This window comes from Pelophylax lessonae, assembly GCF_965119305.1.
Source record: "Pelophylax lessonae genome assembly, chromosome: 6".
Classification (NCBI taxonomy): Eukaryota; Metazoa; Chordata; class Amphibia; order Anura; family Ranidae; genus Pelophylax; species Pelophylax lessonae.
The window spans coordinates 301,498,455-301,512,097 of record NC_138773.1 but is presented as its reverse complement, the minus strand read 5'-3'; the positions used below and the strand labels follow the sequence as shown (position 1 = coordinate 301,512,097).

General features: G+C 43.7%; 1 protein-coding gene across 2 annotated transcripts in view; it reads right to left on the bottom strand.

Annotated features, from left to right (window-relative positions):
• Positions 1-1,318: 1,318 nt before the first annotated feature.
• The window catches only part of SPEG (striated muscle enriched protein kinase), a 450,680-nt gene continuing 438,355 nt past the window's right edge, over positions 1,319-13,643 (bottom strand). For both annotated transcript variants that reach the window (XM_082262051.1, XM_082262052.1), the window contains 4 exons: positions 11,720-11,943; positions 8,575-8,650; positions 6,842-6,991; positions 1,319-2,210 (listed from right to left, as the gene is read on the bottom strand). In XM_082262051.1, coding sequence (XP_082118177.1) covers positions 1,997-2,210; positions 6,842-6,991; positions 8,575-8,650; positions 11,720-11,943 — 664 coding nt within the window. In that variant the 3' untranslated portion in view covers positions 1,319-1,996. The remainder of the gene's footprint in view (positions 2,211-6,841; positions 6,992-8,574; positions 8,651-11,719; positions 11,944-13,643) is intronic.

Genomic DNA, 13,643 nt, shown 5'->3' with positions numbered 1-13,643 from the left:
CAAAGTAAATGTCCCTTGTTCTCAGCCATTTAGTACATTGTCCCTTTTTACCAGACATTAAGGTTGATGTCCTTTGTTTTCAGCCATGAAGAACGTTGTTCCTTGTTCTTAACCATGAAGGACATTGTCTCTTGTTCTTAGTCATAAATGTCAATGTCCCTTGTTCTCAGATGTTAAGGACATTGTATTCTGTTCTCAGCCATTAAGGTCAATGTCCCTTGTTCTCAACCAATAAAGAGATTGTCCCATGTTCTCAGCCATTAAGGTCAATGTCCCTTGTTCTCAACCAATAAAGAGATTGTCCCATCTTCTAAGCCATTAAGGACATTGTCCCTTGTTCTCAGCCATTAAGGACATTGCCCCTTGTTCTCAGCCATTAAGGTCAATGTCCCTTGTTCTCAGCCTCAAGTTCTCAAAGGACATTTTCTTCTTGTTCTCAGTCATCAAGTAAGTTCAATATCTATCCAATGGGCATTTCCTCTCTCCTTCGTTAGTGGCTTGGCTCTTTGGGGAGTAGCTGACTAGTTAGCATCTTCTACTTTCTGTGAGAGCTCAACAAACCAGACAGTAGGACAGACATATGCGTGTAAAGGGAGATATGGAACACATTATCCTTATCAAGGAACATTGATTAGGGTACAGCAGCAGTTGAAAACATGGCTGGATAGTTGATGTAGCTTAAATATCCCATAATCAGAACCATGATCCAATGATTTGCAGATAAAAACATGGCGCCATGACTTGACGGTGGAATATATGGAAGACCTCGGTGGTACGTACCAAAGAATTTAGTACGGGGCAAAGGTTGAGGGAGGAGAGGAAGGTGTGGGCAGGAACTGGGGAATTGTTATAGACAGACACTTGGTGCTTTTAAGGAGATGTGAAAGCTGAAACATCTCTACAGTACAGCGCATAGCTCCTAGTAGAATAGGAGAACAAGGGTAGTATTCCGATTGGTGGAGGCCTATGGTCAGTTATATCTAAAAGATCCATTTGTTGCCTTTCTCTCCTACTAGCCAATAAATAGAATCTTAGAACTCACCAATCGGACATGGCAGAAGCTTTACTTTCAATGGCTCGTAATTACTATGAAGTAGAATAGGAGAACAAGGGTAGTATTCTGATTGGTGGAGGCCTATGGTCAATTATATCTAAAAGATCCATTTGTTGCCTTTCTCTCCTACTAGCCAATAAATAGAATCTTAGAACTCACCAATCGGACATGGCAGAAGCTTTACTTTCAATGGCTCGTAATTACTATGAAGTTAAATTCATTGTGTTATATCGGGCATATGATCTATCCCCAACCTAGTATCTGTAGGCCCTTTTTAAGGTTTTTCGAGAACAATTTGTAAACAAATATTTTTCTATTATATCTCAGCCTTGTAATGGGCTAAAATCTAAATTAGTCTATCATTGTAAATGAGTACCAATCTGTATCATGGTGGTCTTTTTAGTTAGGAACCCAGGTAAGTGAAATAAAATAAATAAAAAAACACCTTGCATAAATAATGCCTGTTTGCATTAAGACCACTTGTTGTGTCCAGGAAGTGATGCCAAACAGTCCTTGGAGGGGCCATGGAAACCAAGGGCCAGATGACTCAAGTCAAGTATCCTTTCCAGCGTAGAGGTTGACTCTAAAAGTTGCAACGAACTGAGGTCAAAGGTGGTAGGTCAAAAACAGCTGTCAGATCTTCTTTTCTATGGAAGTGGGAGTGTTTCACATGCACCATGCACCCACAACTCCAATGCTTCCTATTCCTCAGTCTCACTGGAGTACACCATGTCAGTCACAGAGGTATTTACTGACCACCAATGTGCCCAGGACTCCCTTGGCACAGGGATATGATGTCCTCTTTATTTACACTACAAGGTATTGACTTTTTGTTCCTTGCCAGTACTTTTCCTGGGACCTCTGACGTTTTGTTATCGTCCAGTGGAATGCAGCTTTGGCTTCGTGACCACCTTACTCATCGCCAAGGTCCTTTTCCTGTGGTCATTGGGTGACAGGAGCTGGTGGCTGCGTTCCATGGTAAGAGCGAAGCAGAACTTTGTGCTTGGTAGCCATGTCTGAGCGTCTCCTTTGCTGCTCCACCAAGAACTCCTTGAGGCGGTTGGTGGTGAAGGTGAGAGTCTGGCGCCTCAGCTTCATTAAATAGGCATCCTGAAGCCAAGGGTTTGCGAAGCACTCTTGTAATGTGGGTCGGCTCCTGTGAAAAAGCAGATTGAGAGGTTAGTTTCTTTATAGTTTCCCTCAGTTTTCCATAGTCTAGGGCAGGGGGTCTCCAAAAATTCTACACAAAGGGGCAATTTACTGTGATTCAAAGATACGGGGGCTGGACTATGGCCATTGGAAGTAGAAAATGTTCTGGTGTCAGTGAGAGTGAACAATGCCATTTTTGGTATTAGTGGAAGGACTAGTGCCCCATCATTGGTGTCAGTGGGAGGAAAAGTTCCCCATTGTTGGTATCAGTGGGAGAAATAGTGTCCCATTGTTGGTGTCAGTGAGAGAAATAGTGCCCCATTGTTTGTGTCAGTGGGAAGAATATCACCATTGTTGGTGTCTGGGATAGAAATAGTGCCCTATTGTTGGTGTTAGTGGGAGGAAAAGTGTCCCATTTTTGGTTTCAGTGAGAGAAATAGTGCCCCATTGTTAGTGTCAGTGGGAGAAATAGTGTCCTATTGTTGGTGTCAGTGGGAGAAATGGTGCCCCATTGTTTGTGTCAGTGGGAAGAATATCCCCATTGTTGGTGTCTGTGATAGAAATAGTGCCCCATTGTTGGTGTCAGTGGGAGGAATAGTGCCCCATCGTTTATTTCATTGCAAGGAATTGTGTTCCATTGTTGGTTTCAGTGGGAGGTATAGTGCTCCATTGTTGGTGTCAGTGGGAGGCATGGTGCCCCATTGTTGGTGTCATAGGAAGGAATAGTACCCCATTGTTAGTGTCAGTGGGAGGAATAGTGCTCATAGTTGGTCTCAGTGGGATTAATAGTGCCCCATTGTTTGTGTCAGTGGGAGGAATAGTGCCCCATTGTTTATGTCAGTGGGAGGAATAGTGCCCCATTGTTGGTTTCAGAGGGAATAATAGTGCCCCATTGTTTGTGTCAGTAAGAGAAATAATCCCTCAAGGGTCAGATAAAGGCAAGCAAATGGCCATATCAAGCCCCAAGTTTTTGGAGACCACTGGTACAGGGAAGCCCTTCCCAACATATTTGTCCCAGAGGAACTCTTGAAATAATTTTCAGGTCGCAGGGAACCTCTGCTAAAACCAAGTTATGGAGGCAAGTGGAAAGAACGCCCCCCCCCCCCCCCCTCTACTGGTGGTCAGACAGCCATAAAGATCACTGGGATCATGCAGCTGGCTCTACCAAGTGACCTTTTTCCCTGGAAATATGGAAATACTAATATAAATTGGAGGTTAATCAATAGTGGTGCACCGAGATTTCAGCAACCGAAATTTTCGGCTGAAAATGGGCCTATTCCATTTCGGCCGAAAATGGGTTAAAGATGCCGATATTAATGATGGCCGCCGCGGGCTCGGCGCAGCGCAGATTTCAAAAGTCCCGCCTCTGGCCGGCGGCCCGCCTCCCGGTGATGTTACTACTACGACTATGTGTATGAATGAACTAACACACCGGGCGGGCAGGCGAGTGGCCGCTAATAGCTATAACTATGTGAGCCCTTCACTTCCCTGTCAGGCGGTTATCTCCGGTAGGGACAGGGAAGTGAGGGCTCACTTAGTTAAAGCTATTAGTGGCCACTCGCCTGTCCGCCCGGTGTGTTAGTTCATTCATACACATAGTCATAGTAGTGACATCACCAGGAGGCAGGGCGCCGACCAGAGGCGGGACTTTTGAAAGGAAGGACACGGGAGGAACGGAGAGTTTGCCTGCCCGTGACATGGAGGTGCTGACAAGTAAGGAGATTGCATCATTGTGGTGGGGAGGGGCGCTGAGGCAGGTAGGGGGAGCGCTGAAGCAGGGGGGGGGGGGCGCTGAGGCAGGTTGGGGGGGGGCTGAGGCGAGGTTATCAATGGTATTAGTATCATGCAGCATGAGGGGGTTAAGGCATTGCCACTGCTGGTCAGTGTTGCATTAGTGACCGACCAGTGGCAGTTAATTAATAGGGATGATCGAACTTTTCAAAAGTTCGGTTCGACCAGAACACCCGAACCTCCCGAAAGTTCGGCCCGGATTTCAGAACCCCATTGAAATCAATGGGACCCGAACTTAGATAATCAAAAAACACCATTTTGAAGCCCTAAAACCCAATAAATGCCCCTAAAAAGTGCCTAGGGTTCTGGGTCATGCCCCAGGGACTATTAATCACACAAAAAAAGTTCTTAAAAATTGTCATTTTTGATAGAGAGCAAATTATTGAAAAAAATTGAAAAAAAAAAATTAGATTTCTTTGGATTTAGTGTCTGGGGGGTCTAAAAAGTGTACCTGTGAAGTTTCAGCTCTGTAGCATGTCCAGAACCAGAAAAAAAAAAGTTTGTTAGAATTAATATAGAACAGGGATATGGCTCCGCTATTTTCACACCTTGCCGGTTTTGTAGCAAGCGTTGTTTTGGTCATTTTTTCTGGGTGTCTTTGGAGGCAGGCATAACATCTGTACTTCTGTGTAGGGGTATATATACACACACACATGTATGTATATATATACCTACACATATATAGGTGTGAAAGTAGCAGAACCCTATGCTTGCGCTAATTAAATAATTAACAGGCATATGGCTCCGCTCCCATCACACCTATATATGTGTAAGTGTATAAATACATATAAGTGTGTGTGTATATAAACCCCTATACAGAAGTTCAGATGTTTTGCCTGCCTCCAAAGACCCCAAAAATATGCCCAAAAAAAACGCCTGCTGCAAAAACACACCTGGGCGTTTTTGTAGCTGGCGTTTTTTTGGGCATTTTTTGGGCGTCTTTGGAGGTAGGCATAACATCTGTACTTCTGTGTAGGGGTATATATACACACACACACATGTATGTATATATACACATACACATATATAGGTGTGAAAGTAGCAGAAACCTATGCTTGCGCTAATGAAATAATTAACAGGCATATGGCTCCGCTCCTATCACACCTATATATGTGTATGTGTATAAATACATATAAGTGTGTGTGTATATATACCCCTATACAGAAGTTCAGATGTTATGCCTGCCTCCAAAAACGCCCAAAAAATGCCCAAAAAAACTTCACTCAGATCCCATTAACTGTAAGGATTAAATGAAGGAGAAAAAAAAAAAAAAAGAACAACCATTAAAGCCCAAATCCAGGAATTACAAAAAAATCTACCCTTGCAGTGGGACCCCAGCATTGCAAGGGTTACATAGTCGATATGTCTAAGAGTGCCGGAATAAGGAGAAATATTTCCCTTTTTCCGCACTCCAGCCAGTGCTGTATCTTGGCCTAGGTCGACAAGGCCCAGGCCTAGGGCGGCACTTTGAAGGGGGGGCAACAAAAAAGCTGCACCCAGCATGAAAAAAAAAACAGCCTCCTCCGACATGAAAAGGGTCTTTTAGTATAGTGCCAGTCTTATGGGGTGAATTGGGCTGGAGGGCAGGGTCCAGGAGGCAAATCAGTCTGGCACCCCCATAAAGCGGTCACACTGCTACCTGCTGGTATGATAATACTTGCCTGTGAGGACATTGGGACAGACCGCAGGTTGCCGACCACACTTAATACAACTGGCCCAATGGTCATCAATGCTAATAAGTATGGCACTGCAGCTTAATGCTCCGCCTACCCTCCTCCACCCCCCAGGTATGGCAGGCATCATGTCAATAATATCATTTCATTTCTTTAAACATCCTTGTTCTTGAGCGAGCATAAATATTGCATCATATACAATTAGGGCTATCGCAATATGTCACTGGGTTAGTAAGATTACTCCAATCCTATAAGATATTTGGACTTGTGTTTTCTGCCACTGATTATTTCACTTATTTGTATAATGTCTATGGACTTTTTAGTCATTATAAAAATAAGTGAAATTAATCCTTTGATTACAATCAGTGGCAGCAAACACAAGTCCATATATCTTAAAAGAAAGGAGTAATCTTACTAATCGAGTGACAAAAGGCTGTCCTAATGGGCACTGATAAGGCTGCACTTATGGCCACTGATGAGGTGGAACTGATAAGCTGCACTGATGGAGATGCACTGATAAGTTAGCACTGATGGGCACTGATATGATGCCCTGATAGGCTGCTCTAATGGGCACTGATAGGCTGCACTGGTGGCCACTGATGGGGCTGTACTGATGGCCACTGATGAGGCAGGAGGGGTCATAAACAGGAAGGGGTGTGGCATTTACAGGAAGGGATGTGACATTTACAGGAAGGGGTGGGTCATATTTAAATAGGGGGTCCACAAGTTTAGTCAGGCCTAGGGCAGCACATAACCTAAATACACCACTGACTCCAGCACTGTCCCTCTAGTGGTGTGACAGGTCCCCAGCTGCTTTCTCTCTAAGCCGCAGTCGCGCACGTTGCCCTCACCACATATAATGCAGGTTTAATAACCCTGCATTGTGCAAGATGACACTGAGGGACTACCCACAGATGAGGAAGAAAAGGGCAGCTGGAGCGGGGAGGTTGTCCTTAAACCTATTGCATTTTAAACCATTGCAGTGTGTGTGTTAGTGTGGATTGGGGGGGGGGGGTAGGTGATGGGGGCATAGCAAGGATACATTTTTTCTAACTGGGCTTTTAGTTTTTCACTTTCTCACAACAGAATGCAAAGGAAGAATTTGATTGGTTGCTAGAGGCAGCAGCATGCCTTCAGTCACTGTAATATTATTTGCCTCCTTGCAGCCACTCACCAGGGGTAGATGGACAGCAGCTTTCGTATGAAGAGGGAAGCACTTTGAGAAACATTGGAGAAGAGTTTGAAAATGTCAAACCGCCCGGAAAGAATCTTGCTTTCCATTTCCATGGGGTCCGATTCAAAGAATGGAGATCGTCCACTAAGCCTGCACAAAAAACACAGAACCAGAGAGATAAAGAGAGAAGGATACTGGAGTAAAGATCATAGGTCTCTCCCAAATGTATTGTGACTATAATACACTCTATTAGAGTATAGCCACAGAACAATTCTGGGCATTTCCAGAACAATACATTAATCTGAGGTGAAGTGAAGTATTTCCACAAATAATATTAAACCCTTATCACAATATTTTGTTTTTTAGGTCCACCAAAAAAACAATAAGCAATTCACCCAATTTAAAGTGCATATGGAGCAAAAAAAATATAAAGAATAAATAAAAATATGAATATTATTAAGCTATTTCCTGTGTTGGTTGAATGCTTTTCACTGGTTTAAAAAAGGAAAATACAACTTTTGATCACTAGATGGCGCTATGTATTACAGAAAATTCTTATTTTATTTACCACCATCCAGTGGTCAAATGTGGTATTTTCTATTAAAGATTGCATGTAATTCGGAGCGCACTGCTCCTAAAATGACATGCGATGTCTGTGCGGTGCAAATTCAGCCATACAGTTTGCAAGAAAAAAAAAAGGAAGAGTTTGCTTCCTCTTTAAAGCAGTTGTAAGGTTAAACATTTTTTTTTAATTAAAAAAACAATGAGGTTAATATTTACCTGCTCTGTGCAATAGTATTGCACAGAGCAACCCCTTATCCTTTTCTAGGGTTCCCCGATGCCACTATCCACTATCCGCTTTGTCTTTTTCTCTGTGTGCCCCATAGGAAGCCGTTTTCTATGGTGAGACAAATGTAGGCATCAGTGGCAGCTGGTGCTTGGTAATTCAGGGGGGGTGGAAAACCAATTTGGGGTAATTCGGGGGGGGGCAATTTGGGGGACCCCCCCCGTATGGCCAGCCAGCCGGCCTGCCTCCTTACCTCCTCCTGTCCGAATGGAGGGAGTGCTGGATGGCTGAGCCGCCTGCCGTGTGTCGCCTCCCTCTTCCTGGCCAGTGGCAGGTAAGATCGCTTCTCCTTTTGGCCAATCGGGAAAGTGGTCTCACAACCCTCTTCCTGATTGGCTGGGAGGAGAATCAGTGTGACAATAGCGAATATTTGTTCGCTATTGCCATACAACTGGGTGGGCTCAGGGCGCAGTGCTCTGCACCCTGAGCCCACCCTTTTTTGAAGCCTATTAGAGCCTCTGGCTCTAATCACGTGCTTCAAAGAAAAAAAATCCCCTATTGGATTAGGGGGCCGGACGCATGAATGGGAGGGGGCGGCACCCCTAATTGACGGGCCGCCACTGGTAGCCATGCTCCTGAGCTAGGCTGTGTGCATCCATAGACATACACAGAGTATCTTAGCCCCACCCACTGCTCCCTCACAAGATTTGACTAGGGAGAGAAGAGCTGCAGAGGAGCACAACACTGGATCGATATAGGACTCAGGTAAGTGTTTGGGGGTGGGAGGAGAAGAAGCTAGTGGAAAATTTTTACCCTAATGCATAGAATACATCAGGGTAAAACAACCTTTTGATTTTAGAACAAAGTAAAGCAGGCAAGCACTAGTGAAATTCTCCCAACATGCATTTTCCCTATAAATGACTACACTGAATCATTGATTACTTACATTACATATGTAAGCACACCCAATCCCCAAATATCGGCCGCTGGTCCAATAGGCTCTCCTTTCAGCATCTCTGGGGCTGCAGAGGGAACACAGAAAAGAGACATAAAGATATAAAATTGTATCAGGATGGTTGAATTTTTTACATACAGTAATTATGTCATACAAATGGTGCCAAGTTACAGCAGAAACCTCAGCCTCAGTACAATTTCAGGCCTCTTGCACACGGACACCTAAAAACGGCACATTTTTAGGCATTCAGGTGTTTTGTTTTTACCAATCAGATGCAGCCTATCGCTTTTAATTGGCCAATACATAGAGGTGCATCAACTTGGGCTGCGTATTATTCAGTAAAGAAAATACCAAAAACGTTGTTGCTGCCAGGAATCTGATGATTATACATCAGTATCATGTGCAAGTACCCATATATTTTTTATTAAAGGGATTGTAAAGGCTGAAGTTTTTTTTATCTTATTGCATTCTATGCATTAAGATAAAAAACCTTCAGTGTGCAGCAGCCCCCCTCAGCCCCCCCTAATACTTACCTGAGCCCCATCTCTATCCAGCGATGTTGCAGGAGTTTCTCAGCTGCCTGGGACTCCCCTCCTCATTGGCTGAGACAGCAGCGCGGCAGGATTGGCTCCTGCTGCTGTCAATCAAAGTCAGTCAGCCAATCAGGAGAGAGGGGGTGGGGCCGAGCCACGGCTCCATGTCTGAATGAATATTTTTAGTAGGTCAGGAATGGTCCCTGTAAAACCTAGTGATCACACAATGACAGAGATGTATAGTAACGAAGTAGAAATACTTAAGTACTGTACTTAAGTACCGAAATGCGGTATCTGTACTTTCCTAGAGTAGAATTTTTTTCTCCTACTTCTACTTTTACTTCACTACATTTTTTCGATGATTTCGATACTTCTACTCAAGTATTTTTTTTTTGTGCTGCATAGTTACTCGTTACTTTTAAAAAAATTACCACTGCCAGAACAGTAGATGGCAGGTTGCATAAAGCTCAAAAAAATGTGTATAATGTCATTTGTAAATCAGCGCATACGAAAATAAAGGCTGTGTATAATAAAAGCTGCTATACCAAATCTTTCCAATAAAAAGAAAATATGAAACAAACAAATAAATGGTGCTACAGCGCTTAAAGTGCATCAAGAAACTACTAACAAACACAGGTTAATCATTTGAATAAATCATTTGAAATAATAAAAACAATATGATGTTCAAACTTTTGACTTCTTTCTTTAATAACTACATAACACAGTACTTGTACTTCTACTTTCAGTACTTGAGTAGAATTTTTTTTTCAAAACTACTGGTACTTTTTACTTTTAGTACTTAAGTAGCAAATTTTTTGAAAAAACTACTTGCAATACTTAAGTAAAAAAAATGTTGAATACTTTAGTACTTCTACTTAAGTAACTTTTTCTGCGAGCACTTCCACTTCTACTCAAGTCACTTTTTGATTGAGCACTTGTACTTTTACTCAAGTAGAAATTTCGAGTACTTTATACAAGTCTGCACAATGAGGGTCTGTGTTCAGACACTTAAAGGAGTTGTAAAGTCAGAAGGTTTTTTTTTTTTTTATTGTAATGCATTCTCTATATTAAGATAAAAAAACCTTCTGTGTGCAACAGCTCCTCGGCCCCCCTAACACTTACCTGAGCTTCCTCTCTGTCCCACGATGTCCATGAGTGTCTCAGTCATCCGAGACTCTCCCTCCTGATTGGCTGAGACACAGCAGCGGCGCCATTGGCTGCTACTGCTGTCAGTAAAAATCAGCTAGCCAATCAGAAGAGAGAGGGGGTGGGCCGAGATGGGGCTCTGTGTCTGAATGGACACAGGGAGCTGTGACTTGGCTCGCCCATAGCAAGCTGCTTATTGTGGGGGCTCTCAACAGGAGGGAGAGGAAGGAAGCACAGAAGACGGACCCGAGAAGAGAAGAATCCGGGCCAATCTGAGCAAGTAAGTATAATGTGTTAGTAATTTTCTTTATTTTTTTTTAAAACAAGACTTTACAATCACTTTAACCGGTTGCCGACCACAAGCCATGTATTTACTGCGGAAGAGTGGCTCCCCCAGGCAAACCGACGTAGGGCTACATCGGTCGCGAGCAGGGAGCTAGGGGGCGAGCGCACGCCGCCGTCGGCAGCGGGGATGCCAATGCACGGGTCAAGTGGCTCCGATTGCCGCCAGCCACCCGCGATCGCTCCCTGCTGAGAGAGAAGGACGGTTGGCTGTTGTAAACACAGCTGACCGTTCTTCTCCCTGGAATGATCACAGAGTCCCTGTGACCTTCTACATAGGAACACAGGTCTCTATGGTCATTTCAGAAGCCACGTCCCCCAACAGTTAGAGTCACTCCCCTAGGCTCACATTTAACCCCTTGATAACCCACAATGTTAACCCCTTCCCTGCCAGTGGCATTATTACAGTAACAGTGCATATTTTTAGCACTGATTACTGTAGTTTATGTCACTGGTCCCCCCCAAAAGTGCCAAAAATGTCAGTAAGGGGGCCGATCTGTCCGCCGCAATGGTGCAGCCCTGAAAAAAATCGCAGATCGCCGCCATTACTAGTAAAAAAAAAAAAAACAATAGAAATGACATAAATCTTTCCCGTAGTTAGTAGACGCAATAACTTTTGCGCAAACCAATCAAAATACGCTTATTATGATTTTATTTTACCAAAAATATGTAGCAGAAAACAAATTGGCTTAAAATGTTAAACATTTTTGATTTTTAATTTTTTTTTTTTTATAGAATGTTATATAGCAGAATGTGAAAAATATTGTTTTTTTTTTTTTTTTTTTTTGAGAATTGTCGCCATTTTTTTGTTTATAGTGCAAAAAATAAAAATGGCACAGGTGATCAAATACCACCAAAAGAAAGCTCTATTTGTGGGAAAGAAAGGACATCAATTGTATTTAAACACAGCATCGAACGACCGCGCAATTGTCCGTTAAAGTAACGCAGTGCCGAATCGCAAAATAGGGCCTGATCATTAAGGGTTAAAATCTTCACTGTGGTTAATATTCTTTACATATAATATTCCTCTTGGCCTCAGGAACTAAGTCCAGGTTTTACCAAGTGGATGCCCTGTGAGGGCAGACCAGGTTACTGATTCTAGTTGTTGCACATACACATGTATTCCAGGGTCCCAACACGTTTCCCCAGCTGGCGAGGGACGAGAGGGCTGAACGTCTGAGCGCTCCCGAAGTCAATGATCTTAATGGTATTCATGTATGACACCATGATGTTCTCTGGTTTAATGTCCAGATGCAGGATCTTCTGTTCATGCAGATATTCTAATCCCTGGAAGATCTGGAGCAGGTAATTGGCGACATCATCTTCTGAGTAACGGAACCTGGAGCCACAGAGGAAGGACAGTACAGAATCAAGACGCTGGACATTGCTACAAAATTAATCAACGTGGGAACATTTCTACAACTGGATTTATGTATACATATTACTATGAAAGGATTTATGTTAAAACATTGTTACAGAAAGAATCTACGTGGGAACATTGACACATATTGCCTGTAATACATAATACCTGCAATAAATAAAAAATACATCTGTGGGTGTCAGGAAGGGCATACCTGAATACAGAAGGGGGCATTAGGATGAGTTTCTTTGTGCAGGCCGACACATGGCCACACATATGGAGGTGTGTATACATATGCAGTGTACAACTGCTTGCATGCGCATCTTTCACAAATGCTGGCACCAAGCACGATATGTAAAGTGAGCTGCTGCACAAGACCGTCTGGTCTACAGCGTTCCCTGTGAAACCTGTTATATGCTTCTTGTATCTGACTACATGTTAGATCCAGCCTGCCCTGACTACTCTCAAATCACTGACTTTGGCCTGTCCCTATAATTTGCCTACTTCTTCTGTTCCTGATCCGCTCATCCATTATCGACCCTGGCCTGAATTCTTACTATGCATCTGCTACGCCTGATCGGACTGACATTTACAAACCCAGCTATGCCTGATTCTGCTGATCATCTGCCTGCTGCCCAGCCAGTCTTTACTGATCATCTGCCTGCTGCCCAGTTACTCTCTGCTGATCATCTGCCTGCTGCCCAGTTACTCTCTGCTGACCATCTGCCTGCTGCCCAGTTACTCTATGTTGATCATCTGCCTGCTGCCCAACCAGTCTCTGCTGCTGATCTGCCTGCTGCCCAGGCAGTCTCTGCTGCTGATCTGCCTGCTGCCCAGCCAGTCTCTGCTGCTCATCTGCCTGCTGCCTAGCCAGTCTCTGCTGATCATCTGCCTGCTGCCCAGTTACTCTCTGATGATCACCTGCTTTCTGCCCAGCCAGTCTCTGATGATCACTTGCCTGCTGCCCAGCCAGTCTCTGATGATTACCTGCCTGCTGCCCAGTTACTCTCTGCTGATTATCTGCCTGCTGCCCAGTTACTCTCTGCTGATTATCTGTCTGTTGCCCAGTTACTTTCTGCTGATTATCTGTCTGCTTCCTAGTTACTCTCTGCCGATCACCTGCCTGCTGCCCAGCCAGTCTCTGCTGATCACCTGCCTGCTGCCCAGCCACTCTCTGCTGATCATCTACCTGCTGCCCAGCCAGTCTCTGCTGATCATCTGCCTACTATCCAGCCAATTGTTTCTGATCATCTGCTCACTGCCAGCACAGAAAATCTACCAGCTGCCTGGCATGGCTCTGTGGGCTTTTAGACTACCTACCTACACCAGCTGCTGGTAAAAACTACTAGGCACCCATGCCACTGTGTGCCCTTGTGCCTCATGTTACTTTTCCAAGGCCCTGAGCCAGAGGTGTAAAATAAGTTGTACTCAACACTTCAGGCTACTTCACCAGTTACGTAACAGTGGGACCTTTGCTACAACTGAATTCATATTTAAATATTGCTATATGGCTACATTGCTACATATTAAATGTTATAAATAATACCTGTAATAGAAAATAAATACTAAATCTGGGAACTTTGCTACAATTGAATTTTTGATTTTTGTTTAAACATTACTACAAAATAAATCTGTTTGGAACATTGCTACATAATTTATCTGCATGAAAATACCGGTAC